Below are 15,370 nucleotides of genomic sequence, written 5' to 3' on the forward strand. Positions count from 1 at the left end.
TTAAGTAGTATTTACTGAGCATTTATTATGTGCCAGACGTTGTTGTAAGTGCTTCTAATGGGTTAACTTAGTGACTCCACATGAAATTCTAGAGTAGATACAAACATTCTCATCGAGAAGAAACTGAAATACAGGGAGGGTAGTCCAGGGCTGTGAGAGGAAGAGCAGGGACTGGGTCTGGGTCTAGGGATTCTGGACCCAGAGGCAACAGCCACACTCCACAGCACTGTGAGTGCTGGTCACTGCTCTTGGGGACTGAAGTTCAGCAGCAGTTCAGGCATCCTCTATCTTGTTCTGCTTTGCATCCATCCCCACCGTCCTCAAAGGCAACGCACTATTGGAAGCCTGGCTTAACCAATGTGAGGTGAAGGAAGGAAGAAGTTTTGGGATGAGATGATGCTAAAGTGGGACAAGAGTCAACATCACTGCCTTTGAGAACGGATAGGCTATTCTGTAGCAAAGGAAGATAAGAAATTCCCGAGTCTGTTTAGAAAATGTAACTCTGGTATGTAGGAAGGGAGGAAGGTTGTGCACACCCAAACTCAGGGTTGCCACCTGACGGCTTTGCACAAAAGACCTGAAGGGGTAGAATGGGAGAATTTTGCACAAAATGACTGCAAACATTCCAGTGCGTCAAAGAGAGACAAAGAGGTATGGCAAGAGTGGCTGGACACAGGGCAGACAATGGACAGAGGTATTCTGAAAAAGAAAAGTCTGCAGGTTGACCTGACAGGACCAACATTTGGTTCTGCCAATTCCCACAGGCTGCCAGCACTCACCGCAAAGCAGCCAATCACATCATTCTCTGCAAACTTGTCTCCGTAGTTTTCAAACCGGCTACTGGTGGACTTCTTCCCAGTGCCTCCATAGCCATAGGAGAAAGGCTCTTCGCCTGATGGAAGAAACAGGCAAAGGCAGGTTAAACCTGCGATGGTCACAACAGCCTTTATGGCTGTCATGTAGTTTTAAATAAAAAAATCATTTTCTTTACTAGTTTACTAATCAGATGCTTTTGGCAGGGAAGGTAAGAAAGGTTCCGTTGAAAGGAAGCCCCTCATTATGCAGAACTTCTGAGGGCTTGATGGCTTTAGATGTTAAGTCTGGGAGTAGGAGCTGAACTGAACTGCTTTGCACAGAAAGGGAGAATTTGGAAAAATAAAGGGAGGAGGGAAGAGAGGAGCTGGGATAGAGGAAGGTTGTATGCTGAGATGCATCCCTTTGCTGTGACATTCAATATTCAGTTAAGTCTCCTAATGGCGTCAATTTTTGGTGCCAACGAGTTTTGGTCAGAAATCAGTAAAAGGATTTTGCTTCTGCAGACCGTGAGGTCTAATACCTAGGAAAGGTACTGGATTGCCTTAGGCTACAGAACTGGGTGCCGATGCAATATGACGGAGACCCCAGGGGCCCTGGCTGACATCTGGGTTATAGAGAGATCCTAGGCCAGGAACCCAAGGCGCACCCTGCCAGTAAAGCAGGAGCCAACAGCATGAACTCCAGGCCCAGTTCTAGTATGAATCAGCTGTGTAACCCTGGACATCTGCTCCACTGTTCTGGGCTTTGTATCTTTATCTGTATCAACTACTTTCCACTTATACCTCAAAAGTGAAAGAAATATAAAAGGAGATGACACATGAGTCTTAAATAAAAACTGCTAATACGTATCAAAATGAAAAGTATTCACTGTTTTTAACCTAGCATTTCTACTTTTAAAGATCAGACTAACACAAGGGCAGCTCAAGCGTTTAACAGCAAAAATTTGCAATCAACTTAAATGACCTACAAAACATTGATAAATAAGTGATACAACTGTAAAGTGAAAAATTATGCAGTGGTCAAAAAAGCTATACTTATTTACAAAAATATACCCATGGATATTAAGTGGGAAAAAGCAATCAGGTTACAGTAATCCGTATAACGTGCCCCATCTGAGAAACACAAAGGACAAAACACAAACTGTCTGGAAGGTTACAGATGAAAATGTTAACATTGGTCATTATCTCACAGGTTTAGAAGGATTTTCATTTTTCTCCTCTGTAATGGCACAAATTATTTTCATTTTTTTCTTTACATGTTATTTTCATAATCAGAATGTTTTTATGACCAAGGAAGAAGGTCTCAGCATTGGTCACTGAAATCAGTCACTTGGGGTCAGAAGGTCACTGAGGCCTGGGGTTCTGTGAAAATTCAAAACCTCTCAAGGCAGCCCCTGCCCCTCTCCACCAGCCAGCCCTGGACCCATTGGTCTCTGCTTTCTCTTTTACTCTGGGTTAAGCTCTGGACAGAAAATTCCAGATAGGACTTAATGGGACCTGAGGAACTTACTACTTTCAGCTTGGTTTGAGAACAGGAGACAACTGGTCTTTTTTTTAAGAAAGGGAACAGTTTTCTAAAGAGGACTTTGGACCCTCTCCTTAAAGATGCAGGATAAATTTTTGTAGAAAAGTTGTTATCACTGTGGTCCTTCCAACTGAATCCTGTATGTCTGAAGATGGGAAGCGGCACAAGCCTAATCCTTGTTGTCTGTTCCATCCCAGGGTGGTTCTGTTCTGGGTCCAATGCGGGAAAGAGAAACTTAGGAAGCTTGAGAATCCAGGGACAGAGGCACCTGCTCTACTCTCTGGATTGCTTGGCTGACCTCCTCTTACCTAGCTGAGTGCTGCAGGAGTCCAGGGACCAACCAATACGGACAACGTGTGGGTCGGGCTCTGTAGATGGAAGGTGCTTCACAGAGATTTCCTCATTGATCTGGGAACAGAGAACAAGAGGGCTCAGAAGTGATTCTCTGGAGGCTGATGGGTTACAAGGCAATACAGGAGGGAAGTGGGCAGATGTTAAAAAAAAACAAGCAAACAAACAAACAAACAAACAAAAAAAGCAGCAGGCTTTTGCTGCTGGGGAAAAGGTATCTACACTGCTCTGAAGGGCCTGTTGTACTGAAACCAGGGCCTCTAAAGGGCTTAGGAGAGTTCAGGGCCACAGAGAAGGGAATTTCAGAAACAGTTATGTTTTAGTTTTAACACTTGCTGCAGGGGAAACAGGGACTCTCATATCATTTGGTGTAGAAACATAAACTGGTACAATGTCTTTGGAGGGCAACTTAGCAGTCTTTATTAACTACAAATGCACATGCTCTATAACCAAGCAATTCAACTTCCAGTTTATCCTATAGATACATACACACAAAAATATTCAGTGAGGCAGTGTTTATGTTGAAAAGGAAGGGAGGGAGGGAGGGAGAAAGCAAGTAGAAACCACCTATAAGGCACTGGTCACATTATGGCACATTCCTGCCACAGAATATGATGCAGCGGTTGGAAAGAATGAGGCAGGGCTGATACACTGGGGTATGGAAAAATGTCCAAGACACAGTATTAAGTAAAAGCAGCAGAAAGAATAAAAGGTACCTTCTGGGGACTTCGCTGGTGGCGCAGTCATTAAAAATCTGCCTGCCAATGCAGGGGACACAGGTTCGATCCCTGGTCCGGGAAGGTCTCACATGCCGCGGAGCAACTAAGCCCGTGCGTCACAACTACTGAGCCTGCGCTCTAGAGCCCGCGAGTCACAACTACTGAGCCCACGTGCCACAACTACTGGAGCCCACGTGCCTAGAGCCCCTGCTCTGCAACAAGGGAAGCCACCGCAATGAGAAGCCCGTGCAACCGCAACTAAGAGTAGCCCCTGCTCGCCGCAACTAGAGAGAGTCTGCATGCAGCAATGAAGACCCAATGCAGCCAAAAATAAATAAAAATTAAAAAGAAAAAAAAAGGTATATTCTGACTTAACCTTTAATTAAATCAGAGGTTAGACTGTCTAATAACCAATATCTATCTGCATTAGATTGTGGCTTTCAGAAAGTTACCCTATGTCACTGACTTTTGCACACACATTTTTCACATTTTAACATCTCCAAAGTCAGGATATATCTTACAGTTGATGTATGAAAGCCCTGTCAGTATAATTGGCAGTGTTTCTCTACGAGCAGCACAAAACAATGCACAACTTAGAATCAACGTCTTAGCCAAGCAAATACAATAACCCTTGGTCTTAGCTTCCACCTCTAAAAACAGTATGTATTTCAACAGTATGTATTTCATGATGATACTGTGAGGATTAATGGAGATATCCATGAAAAGAACTTGGCACTGTATCTAGCACATGCCATGTGTTTTGTAAGTATTACCTATCATAAATAAGTTTGGATATGCAAAGGATACACAAGAAATTGTTAACACATAAGGTATCTCTGGAGGGCAGGATGGGGATTGGGAGGATGTGAGTATAACTCTGGTTTTCACCCTATAGTCTTTTGTGCCTTCTGAACTTTATTAAACACGAGCACATATTATTTTCATAAACATAACCGGACGTGGAACTGTGGAGAGATGATGGTAGATGACCTGATGGCAGAACCTTTCTTTTTCTTGCTCTTCCCTGTCCTCCCTTTAACTGGTGATGAGCAATTCTTTCTAGCTCACTGTTTTTCCAAACAACTCCTTTTCCTAGTTCTACAAATACGTCATCCTTAGAATGGTTGGCTATACAATACCTGGGTCAAACCCCATCAAGGGAAAATCTGTTTGAAGAAGCAATGTATGGTCAGCCTGCTTTCCCCATATATTATTTAGCAATGACATAGTTCTTCTGAGTTCATTTTACTTTTTTTTTTTTTTTTTGCTGGGACACAGTCTATGCTCAATCAAATCTCTTTTGCAATCATGGCTCTGACCAAGGTGGTTGGTGACAGGTTATTCCAAAGGATGGACCTATTTTCTGTCCCTATCCCGTCTGGTTGCTCCCACTCACCTTCATCTCAAAGCACACACGGCCCCTTCTGACCCCATAGCTGGCGCGGGCTCCTGACCACAGGTATGCAAAACCTTCAATTGTGAGTGGGTAGCCACTACTCCGGTCTCGGGCCACCTTGAAGTGGAGGTCGCAGTTATCTGTGGAGGAAAAAGCCTGTATTTGGCTGATGTTTTAATGGTCCCGAGAGGGACAGGCACAGGCAGAGGTAAGTTCCCCAAGAGTGTTAACCAGGAGTACACAAGCTGACACATCACGGGGGCAGGTTCATGAGAAGCCAGCCGCATCGCCTAACCAGTCTCCCTTTTAGCACAAAGGCCCTGGACTACTGCAAACTGGCCTGCACAGGATGAAAACAGCCACTCTACATAGGAACGAGGGTTTTCACCTGGCTGAGGTCCCAGGAAGGCTGTCAGGGGGCGCCCCTGGAAATAATACACACATGCTTCTAATGGGGATGTACACTTGCTAGGGAGAGGGTCCATATTCTTACCAGTTTCAAGGGATTTTAGAATTTAAAAAGGTTAATCCCCACTGCCATACACTTCAACCATCTCCCATGCTAACTCTATCAGTGTGGAAGCCAGACTCCTGCACAAACATCTGACCCTGATCCACACCCACCACCCAGGACCACTGTCAGGTGCACCACAGACTCCCACCTCCTCGAGTGGGCCTAGGACTCTGCTGCTTGGACGCTCCCCCGTCTTCAAGTCGTTTCTGACCATCTCACCCAGTAGGCTCTCTCCGCTCTCTAAAGGCTGAGTGCCATGGCCTGTACAACTGGCATTTGATCAGATACTGCTTCATGGACCACTGCCACCCAATACTTTAAAAAATGTTTAGCTTTACTCTGGGTATACTGTCTTTGAGATCTTGCGATAGAAGGGACTGTGTACGAGATGCCTTTATCTCTTCCAAAGCATGTAGCCACTGGTCTATAAACATGAGCTACGTAAAGAAGTACACGAATGAACTTCCGTTAACTTTCCGCTCTGTTGAAAAGTGCAGTCCTCAGACTTGATTGGGCTTCTGGGTGTGTTTAAAAATTCGGATTCACAGGCTCTACCACTTAGAATTTGTCTTAGGAGGTCTGAGGAGGAACAGGACCTTTATATTCATTCCCCCAAGTGTTTAGCTGCACAGTCAAGGGGAAAACCACTTATCCAGAGGAAAGAAAACTGAACTGGAGGACAGACCAGGTTAATGCCTGAGAAGACAAAACGGCATTGGTTTCACCAGGAACGTGAGCAGCTGATGGAAACTGGGGAAAAGGCCGTCAAAGAGTTAAGTTTCCCCAGCAGCACTCAGGTTCCCTTCCCGCTTAAATGACAACCCTCCGTGTTTACAGGGTGCTAGGGTTTTCCAACTTGCTCTGGTATCCACTCTCTGATGAATGTCACTCAAAGTCCTCTGAGGTATTAGGGCAGGATTATTCCTCCCTGAAGAGAAGCTCAGAGAAGTAGAATGACTTGCCCAGAATCTCACAGTTAGAGCTGAGAGCAGATCTTCTGTCTCCAAACCAGCACCCTCATTCTAGAGCTCTGCTGTTTCTCACATCTGAACTAACACTGGCTCTGGATGGTGCCGGGCAGGAATTCTGTGAAGGTTAAGGCAGCCTCCCAATACTGAGTGGAAGGCAGTATCAAACAGGCATTCCAAAGACTCACATGTGTCAATGGCAACAAGGGTGTCATCAAAGTCATCTTCATCCTCTTCAGCAGGAGGCTGAGGAGAGCGGCCCCTGTGTCATAAAGAGGTATCACGTTACATGAGAATGGACAGACAAGGGAAGAAGGGAACTGAAGGTTCTGCTTGAATTTACAAGTGGCCTCCAAGCTGCTTCCTGGATTTCAAGTTCTTGCCACAGAGGTTAGCAAAAGAACTCTGGAACCTTATATCCTTGCAGTGAGAGCAATGACTGTTAACTCCTAGGGCAGGGTCAGGGACTGAAGAGGGCCGGCTCTGCTAACAAGGGCCATCGGCATCATTTAGGAAGCTTTTCCAAGAAGACTCTTCTCTCACACCCCCAGATTCTGATCCACCCCTTTACACGCTGAGAATTACCTCCATGCTGAACTCTGGGAGCCTATGGTAGCCCAAAGAGTACTGGGCCAGGAGTGGGAATCTGTAAGAATTTAGATAAACCTTTTATTACAATTTGTCCATATTCCAGGCTTCCTAAAACTCCACATCTGAAAGGATTTGAAATGAACCATGTTTTTCAGTCTCTTTCTCTTTAAAAGTGTCCTAGGGCTTTCCCTGGTGGCACAGTGGTTGAGAGTCCGCCTGCCGATGCAGGGGACACGGGTTCATGCTCCGGTCCGGGAAGATCCCACATGTCGCGGAGCGGCTGGCCCCGTGAGCCATGGCCGCTGAGCCTGCGCGTCCGGAGCCCGTGCTCCGCAACGGGAGAGGCCACAACAGTGAGAGGCCCGCGTACAGGAAAAAAAAAAAAAAAAAAAAAGTGTCCTAAATTATGAACAAGAGTCCCTCCTACCAAAATACTAAAAGGGACTATGTGAAAATACTGGTGGTTTCCAACATATGGGAATAAGGGAAAGGGGTGGAAGTGGGGAGTCTAATGTTCAGCGTCCTGCCTGGGCCAGGCTGGATGACCTCAGTCCACCATATGCTCAGACCAGGTACACTGTGCCCATCTAGTTCCTGGCACTCCCCCAGCAGCAGGCTTCCCTCTGGTGGAGTGCCCTTCTGACCCTGCCAGTCCAAGGCTAGCACAGAGCCTGGTAGGAAGAAAGAGATCATCACATGGTAAGTCTATCCTAGGAAGCTTTCTCTTGTCACCCCTGGATGAAAGCAAGTGCTCTTCCTCTGCCTCCATCAGCAAGTAGCTCTAGGCCTCTGTTCTATGGGGGGTAGTAGGAGAAACTCATAAGAGGTGGGTTCCATCTCCTGACTTCAGTCACAGCCATGAGACCCAGGCCCTGTCTTAAACAGTCACAAGCTAATTGGAGGATGGACTCCACCAGATAGGAAATAAGATGTGTCAGATGACCAGCCAAGATGAACAGAGAAGGAGTGATCATTCCTAGTTTCCCTGATTGGAAAAGGCTTCACACAGGAGCTGAAGGAAGGAAGGAGGAAGGGGTAGGTCTGGGCCTGGGGGCGAAGGGAGGGGGAAGGCTTGTCAGGGAAGGGAAAAGGAAATGACCAGGGGGGAGGCCACTCCCACCCATGAGCTCCTGACCCTCACACAAAACCCACTGTCCAAATCACCTGTGCCTCCACGGACTACCCCAAGGGCGGGCCCGTGTGAAAGCACTACGAGTGCCGATAATGAATGAATGAACAGATGGATGGAAGGGGTGTGTTTCGGAGTAGGTCAGGAAATAAATCTTTCTTTCAACTGAGGGATATCAAGCAACCGTTAAGAACAGAACACTGTGCTGGACTGCAGGGCAGTGGGGCAAAGGACTGAAAAGGCAGGCTGGCATCTCACATGTGTTTGAACTTTACCCTGAAAGTAATGGGAAGGGAAGAACTGAGGGAAGGACCAAATATTTAGCAAAGCTGAATCTGGTAGTGAGTGCAGGAAGAACTGGGGGAGAGTGTGAGGGAGGGAGAACTCTGCTCTGCCCCTCCAGGCTAGTACGAAGGTCCCAGCGGGCACCAGGCTACAGACATAGAGACCTACTGGAAAAAGGGTGACCACTGCCTCACAGACCCACCTCCTATCCTCTCGGTGCTCGAAATACCCCCGTCCCCGGTTTTCTTCATAAGGCCTCTTGCGACTCTGGAACTGCTGTCTGTCTGGTTTGGGTTGAGATGCTTCAGGCGGGAGGAAGCTCGCGGGTGCTTCTTGCTTCATCTCTGTCTTCACTTCTACTGTCAGGACAAATCCAGATGGTCAAGACACTCAGAAACTCCTCAGTTATCACTTTTCTGGTCCCCTTTACCTCAGGAGATACTGGAAGGACCCTGACTATGGTGATGAGGTCTGGGCACAGGCAGCTTGCCGAGTTCAACAGAAGCCTGCTGAGGGAGCCAAGACGGCTGTCCTGGAGAACAGGGCTAGAATAAAGGGAGGCTGGGGATGGCCATCCAGGCACATCAGCACCAGCGGTTGATGGGGTGACAGATGTCAGTCAGATAACTCTCAGCCTTCGTGGGGAGGGAGAGGGGACTTCAGCACTAAACAAGGACAAGCTCGCTAAGGGCCTACCCAAAGGCGAATGACTGCCTTGGCTATCTTGCCAAAGGCCCCATGAAAGTTGGCAGCTACCTTGGCCTGCACCAAGTGGGAGGGAGCCCCCAAAACTTTTAAGATTCCACAGTTCCACATTCTCTAATTTCTCCTCCCCAAGAATCTCTTCACTTCAGTTCTTACGAAGTTTCTTCAGTCTAACAATGGAGGGGAGAAAGGCAATTCAACAGTGTTGTTGTCCCACAGCTAACTCTACCGGCTTTAATCACTCTATTACAAAGCCCAGAATCATTCCAGCAGGGAGGGCCTGCAGTTAAGCCAGCCCACAGGTGTGATGGCCTCATTAAGTCACACCGCGAATAGGAAGTCAGGATGGGATAACATGCTGCGGACCACAGGAAAATCCCAGTCTCGGGCAGACTCCAGGAATCCGTGCCTACCAAGAGGAACCCATGGATTCAGTCTAGCCTCATCTCTCTCACAGCACCTATGGATGCTGTGGATCACTCACATCTACACATTTCAGCATTCAACTCAAGACCACCTTGGGTCACTCCCTGGCTTTGGCATGCAGACCAAACCTCTCAGGGAAGGCTCCTCGCTTGCTAGGGCAGAGATGGTGCTCACTCACCTGAAGAGAACTTCCATGGTTCCCAGCACAGAGCTGGGCTCACAGGAGGCCTTGATAAATGTCTGCACGGAGAATACTCTCCTTGGGCCAAATGATCCCACAAGTCTCACAGAGCCTGACACAAATCTGCGGTTTAACCTACATTCATTAAAATCCTGAGCCACCCACAAGAAATGTCTGGGGATTTCACTTTGTGGATGAACCAGAATGGAATCAGAACCAGCTAGATTCACTAAGAAAAGGCACTGGGGCCACAGCACAGTGAAAGGAGCACAAGACTGGGAGCCAGTCCTGGCTCTGTCATTACTCAACGGTAAGACCCTGCTTCCCCAATACTAGGACACTACTGGTGAGGAGTGCTGCTTACTGACCAAGAGCAATGGCCCAGAAGCCAGTTTCCTGGTTCCAACCCCAGCCCTGCCACCTCCCCCATCTGTAAAATTGGGAGACAGCTACATTACAATTGTGTTTCCCAAACTGGCACTACAGGGAACTTTTTTCTACAAAGACACATTTACATGTTTGGGAAATCCTGGGTTTAAACAATGTGACACAGAGCTTTTCCCAATCCAGGACTTCTCAGCATCTTTAATGATCTAATAAGCACAGTGACTCTCCCAGAAGCGGTATAGAATACGCTGCATTTTTCAGATGTGTTTGTCCAAGGAACCTTTTCCTGAGGAGTCCCTAATAAATATCTCCTGGAAAGATATTCTTCAGAACGTGGGCAACACTGGACTAGATTTAGAAGGTCCTTTCTGGCTTCCACATTCTAAGATTCTAAGTAGGACTCAAATATTGGCCTCCAGGTCTCAACTCTCTAGGATGTTGGTACTAACATCTGAAAACATACCTTGAAGACTCCCCTCTCCTAACACTTGGGAGAGGGACTAAGTTCTTTCCTTCAAAAAGACCTTGCCAGAGTGACAAAGCCCAAGTGGAATGCCCAAGAGAAAGATGCAAAGTCTCTGGGAAGATAGGCACTAGGCAGAAGGTAAGGGCTACCCACACACAGATTCTATTTCCTTCAAGACAGAGAGATCATGTGCGTTTTCCTACCTGGGCGATAGGCCTGCTGCTGCTGGTCCATTTCCAGCGTTCTCCTCTCGTAGCCTGACTCGTTCTCTTTCTTGATGACCTGCGTCTCATAGAATTGGTTCTGCATGGTAATATTGTCCATGACATCTTAAAACAAAAAATGGCCAGTTAGAAGGGTGTTTCTTGGGACGAGAGGTAGCTTTTTAATGCAAAACGACGCCATCCCCACTGGGGACAATTAGTCTGCCAGAGGCTAAAAGGTGTGATAACACCCTCAGATGGAAACCCACCTGGGAAATCAGGGGCCCCAGCTGCCTGAGGACATGCTTTTTTGCCCCTCAAAAGGTTGGAGATCTATCTGTGATTGGGTTCTACAGAATCCCAACATACAAAACCAAATGAAGCAGAACTGCTCTGGTTGAAGCAAGGAGATGGGAGAGTCAGAGAAGGGGTCCAGCTTGACCTCGCCCTCTAAGTGCCCACTAGGGTGGGGGGTAACTCCACAGACACCTGGGATTCCATGGAGCACAGTTTAAAAATTACCAGCCTAGCTGTTCTCTGATGTGGTATAATGCTTAGAGAGTTACCTTTAGGGTACAACCTTAAAAACTGTTCAGAGCACAAACCAGTCCTCTGTTCGACCCAAGTCACTATTCCCACCTGCATAGCCAACCCTCTTTAAGAATCACTTCCACCCTGCAATAACTGTAAAGATCAGGGGTAACCATCTCAGTTGAAGAGGAAATGGGGGAGGAAGGAAAGGAACTGTTAAGAAAACAGGAGTCATGATAATAGTGGCCTTCAGACTCATTAGGGATAAATCCTAAAATATTTGGAGTTAGGTGGGAAGGGTTCCAGAAAGGTCTCTTGTGGGTCCAGGACGAACTCAACTGAAGGGTGGCAAGAATAACAATATCAGGGAATTCCCTGGAGGTCCAGTGGTTAGGACTCGGCACTTTCACTGCCAGGGCCAGGGTTCAATCCCTGGTTGGGGAACTAAGATCCCACAAACTATGCGGCACGGCCAAAAAAACAAGAAAGACAGACAGAAAGACAGACAGAAAGAAAGAAAGGAAAAAGAATAATAACATCAACTATTTATGGAGTACATACTACATACCAGATGCTGGGATACAGCTGAGAATAAGCTTGCCCCACTAAAACCTTCAGTTTAGTAAGACACACGTTAAACAAATACGTAAGCACAAAAATTATGATTGGGTTAAGGGCTATGAAGAAGTACCAAGGGCTAAGATCAGGGACCCAGAAAGTAAGAGATAAGCCTTGACTCAAAGGATACATAGGTGATGATAATTCAGTGACGAGAATGGAGAAAACATTCCTGGGGTTGGGATGACACATGTGAGAGCTCAGAGGTGGAACTAAAACCTGAAACTCCCTCAAGAACCTTGTAGGCAAACCCAGAGAGAACTCTGGAAACCTAGGGTTAGTAGTAAGCAGGTTCTCCACCCCAGGGGCAAGCTTTGCTAGGTGCCTCCAGAGCCCTACTAGTGGCAGTGCCAGGCCTAGTGAGGCAGGACTACAGGGAAGGGCAGACTACTCTGCTGCTTGCTAACTGATTGGATCCTTTCTCAGAGGACAAATATATCTGGGCACAAACCAGGTGCGGCCAAAGGGAGGAAAGTCACAGATCACGTGGTCTGCTACAGGTCTGTTTACCAGGGTTGAAGGAAGGGTTGGAGGGGGGCATAAAAAGGGACCCAAAGGATTTTGTTGTAAGGGGTAGGGGAGAAAGGAAGACACAGAATAACCCCTTAAGTAGAACACAAGGGACCCTTTCAAACCACTTTCTTTCTTCCAGGCTCCAAGCACAGTGTTCTTCTCGCCACGGAAGCCTCACATCTCTGAGAATCTCCTGTGCTCACAGAGGAAGCCTTGCTCAGAGAAGCTATGGTTCTGGGGCCCTTCTCCGCTCTCTAAAACGTCCACCTCCTAATAATAGACAGGTCCAGTGCTAAGCCCCTTACGAACATAATCTCATTCATAACAACCCTGGGGGGTGGGGACACTATTATTATCCCAATTTTACACACAAGGGAACCAGGGCTCACAGAGGTGAAGTGACTTGCCCAAGACAAAATCTGAGTCTAGAGTCTATGCTCCAAAGCACATCACTTTTCTTTGGAACCACCTCCAGCCATTGGCCCTTCTTCCTAGGCATTCCTGCCAGGGTCTTGCCTGCCCTAGGCAGGCACACTGGGCCACTCCTTCCTTCCTTCACAGGTCTCTGCAATGGGAAGTACTTTTCCCAGCATCTGAGTCCTAGACAATCGCTCTCCACCCCAAATCTACCCTCAGATTGCCCTGCTCCAGGAGGTTCCATCTCTCTTCAACAAGTAAATACCCAATGCCAACCCCAAATCCAGTCTCTTCTCTGACCCCCTTGCTCTCCCCATTTCCTTAGCCCTATGGCTGAGAATACCCTCTTTTCAGAGAAATAACACAAACTCTGAACGCCAGAGTCCTTTCTACTTACTCTTCAACCTCTCCGATCCCTGTCCTGCTAGAAAGCCACCCTTTTCTAACTCCAGATTTAGTCCCTTCCATACCGGGGTCGCCTCCCTTCAGAAAGTAACAGATCTACTTCATCCCCTCTCCTTCAGAGTCACACCTTCTGGCTGATGCACAGGTTCCCAGCTACCCCTTGAGGCCCCTCCAATCCCTGGGCACAAAAATAACTGCTTCTGGGGACCAAGGAGCCCTCCTGTGGAGATGCTCAGCCCCAGAAACACTCCTCCCTACTCCACCCTGAGGTCCCCAGCCAAGTCAACAGGTTTTCTTTCACCCTCCACATGCTACACACTCTCTCCTCCCCTATATTTGACAGACCAGCTACACACGCCTGTGCTGGACACAAGAATCCTCTATCCCCTAGATACTCCATCGAGTATCTACTTGTTATCTACCCCACCCACCCCCAGCTACCCTTGTTCTCCAAACATCCCATACTGTTAATCTAAGACCATTCAGCAGTAGCCACTGCGTTATTTGTTCTCAGAGCCTTCCCAGCTCTAGCCCTCCAGGTCCCTCACCCAGTGAAGCATCCTTCTCTCCTCCACCAGCTTCTGGACACCAAGGTTCCATATACCTCCTCTATAAGTCAACCAGAAGGTCCCCAGATTGCCAGCATCAAATGCCCAGGTTCCCCATGCCTCAAGGTTGGCCTTTCAGCCCCGGATCTGAGTCTCCTAGGCCATCCTCAGCCAGATGGAAGTCCCCCCCTAGTACAATCACGTGGTGGTCTCCCACATCCCCTAACTGCTCCCCAGTCAAACACCAGAACACACAGTCCATCAGACCCTCCCCGGTCAGACGCCAGCACTCCATTTTAATCAACCCATAAGAATTCTCGGTACCCCATCCAGCAGCAAACTCCAGGACCCTCCATCCTCAAAACTCTCCCAGCCCTGAAAACACGGCTCCCAACGCCCAGCCCATAGACTGGGCTAGCATAGCTCCCAAGCCTACCCAGCTGTAAACCCTAAGATCACCATTTCCAAGATCCTCCTCAGCCCGCCGATAGAAAACCTCCTGTTCTTCCGACTGTCTCCGGCTCCAGAAACCACGGCTTCCGGTTTCCGAGCCCTAGGCTCCGGAATCCTCTACACCCCCGGACCTTCCTCATCTCCGAAACCGAGAGCCCCCACTCCAGTATCTCCCCTGCACCGAACGCCAGGATCCACCCTCCGGTCGTCCCAAGGGCCTTGTCCCCAGATCCTTTTCAGCGGCGGATGGCGCGATCCCCCGATCCTCAGATCGTCTCCCCGACCTCAGGAGCCGGGATCCCGCGTCCCACAGCCCTTCCTCGGCCCGGACTCCGGGCTCCCCGGCCCTCGCCCCGCGCACTCTCACAATGTCCGTCCGGCCCCGAGTAGCCGCCGGGCTCCGGGTGCGGCTGCAGCCCGGGCGGCGGTGGCTGCGCGGTCCCCTCCAGCTCGGAGCCCCCCTCGGTCTCGACCTCCTCGTTGTTGTGCCCGGTTCGCCCCGGTTCGTCGTCGGCCTCGAGCTCCCGCTCGTCGTCGGGCTCCTCGGCCTCCAGCGCCGCCTGCAGCCGCTCAGCAAGCTCGGCCTTGAGGCCGCGAGTGTCCAGGCCGCGGCGCTGCAGTTCCTCGCGAAGTTCGTTCACCTTCAGACGGCGTACATCCATGGCCCGGGCCCCCGGGGCGGCCCCCGAGCCCGGCCCGGCCTCCCAGGGCTCAGTCCCCCTTAAACCTTTCCTGTCAGGAGGCGAAGGGGGAAAGGGGGGGGCCCCCACTCCAATGGCGGCGGCGGCGGCTCAAAATGGCCGCCGCCACCGCCTCCCCCCTCCTCCGTGGCCCCGTGCGATGCAACACGGGTGCCAATTGGCCATCGCATGAGGGCAATGGGCGCGGGCCCAGGAGCTCAGCCAATTAGAGCGCGTCTTTCAAAAGAACGTCAATGAAAGGGCTTAGGAGCTGCCGGGGAGGAAGCGTTGGCCTACGTCGGTACTGGGACCGAAGCGGGAGGGCGGGAAAAGGAGGGAGGAGGAGCGCGCGGTGATTGGGTAGTGCCCGCGCGCCCGCTCCCGTAGGGTCAAATGAGGGAAAGGGAGTAAAGATTTGGACCAATCAGTGATGAGATCTCAGAATGAGCGGGGCCACCCCCCCCAAGGCCTTTCCTGTGCGGTCCTTTCATCAAACTACTGTCTCTGTAACACATATCTTGATTGGTCTAAATCTCCCGCCCCT

At 49.1% G+C, this 15,370-nt stretch overlaps 1 protein-coding gene across 1 annotated transcript in view; it reads right to left on the minus strand.

Moving 5' to 3' along the window:
* HNRNPUL1 (heterogeneous nuclear ribonucleoprotein U like 1) overlaps window positions 1-14,828 on the minus strand; it is a 34,473-nt gene extending 19,645 nt beyond the window's left edge. The window contains exons 1-7 of the mRNA XM_065899604.1: window positions 14,514-14,828; window positions 10,662-10,787; window positions 8,496-8,649; window positions 6,477-6,550; window positions 4,807-4,946; window positions 2,649-2,748; window positions 780-892 (exon numbers count right to left, since the gene is read on the minus strand). Coding sequence (XP_065755676.1) covers window positions 780-892; window positions 2,649-2,748; window positions 4,807-4,946; window positions 6,477-6,550; window positions 8,496-8,649; window positions 10,662-10,787; window positions 14,514-14,808 — 1,002 coding nt within the window. The 5' untranslated portion in view covers window positions 14,809-14,828. The remainder of the gene's footprint in view (window positions 1-779; window positions 893-2,648; window positions 2,749-4,806; window positions 4,947-6,476; window positions 6,551-8,495; window positions 8,650-10,661; window positions 10,788-14,513) is intronic.
* Window positions 14,829-15,370: the final 542 nt, after the last annotated feature.

The sequence above is a fragment of the Phocoena phocoena genome, chromosome 20 (genome assembly GCF_963924675.1).
Source record: "Phocoena phocoena chromosome 20, mPhoPho1.1, whole genome shotgun sequence".
NCBI classification, from domain to species: Eukaryota; Metazoa; Chordata; class Mammalia; order Artiodactyla; family Phocoenidae; genus Phocoena; species Phocoena phocoena.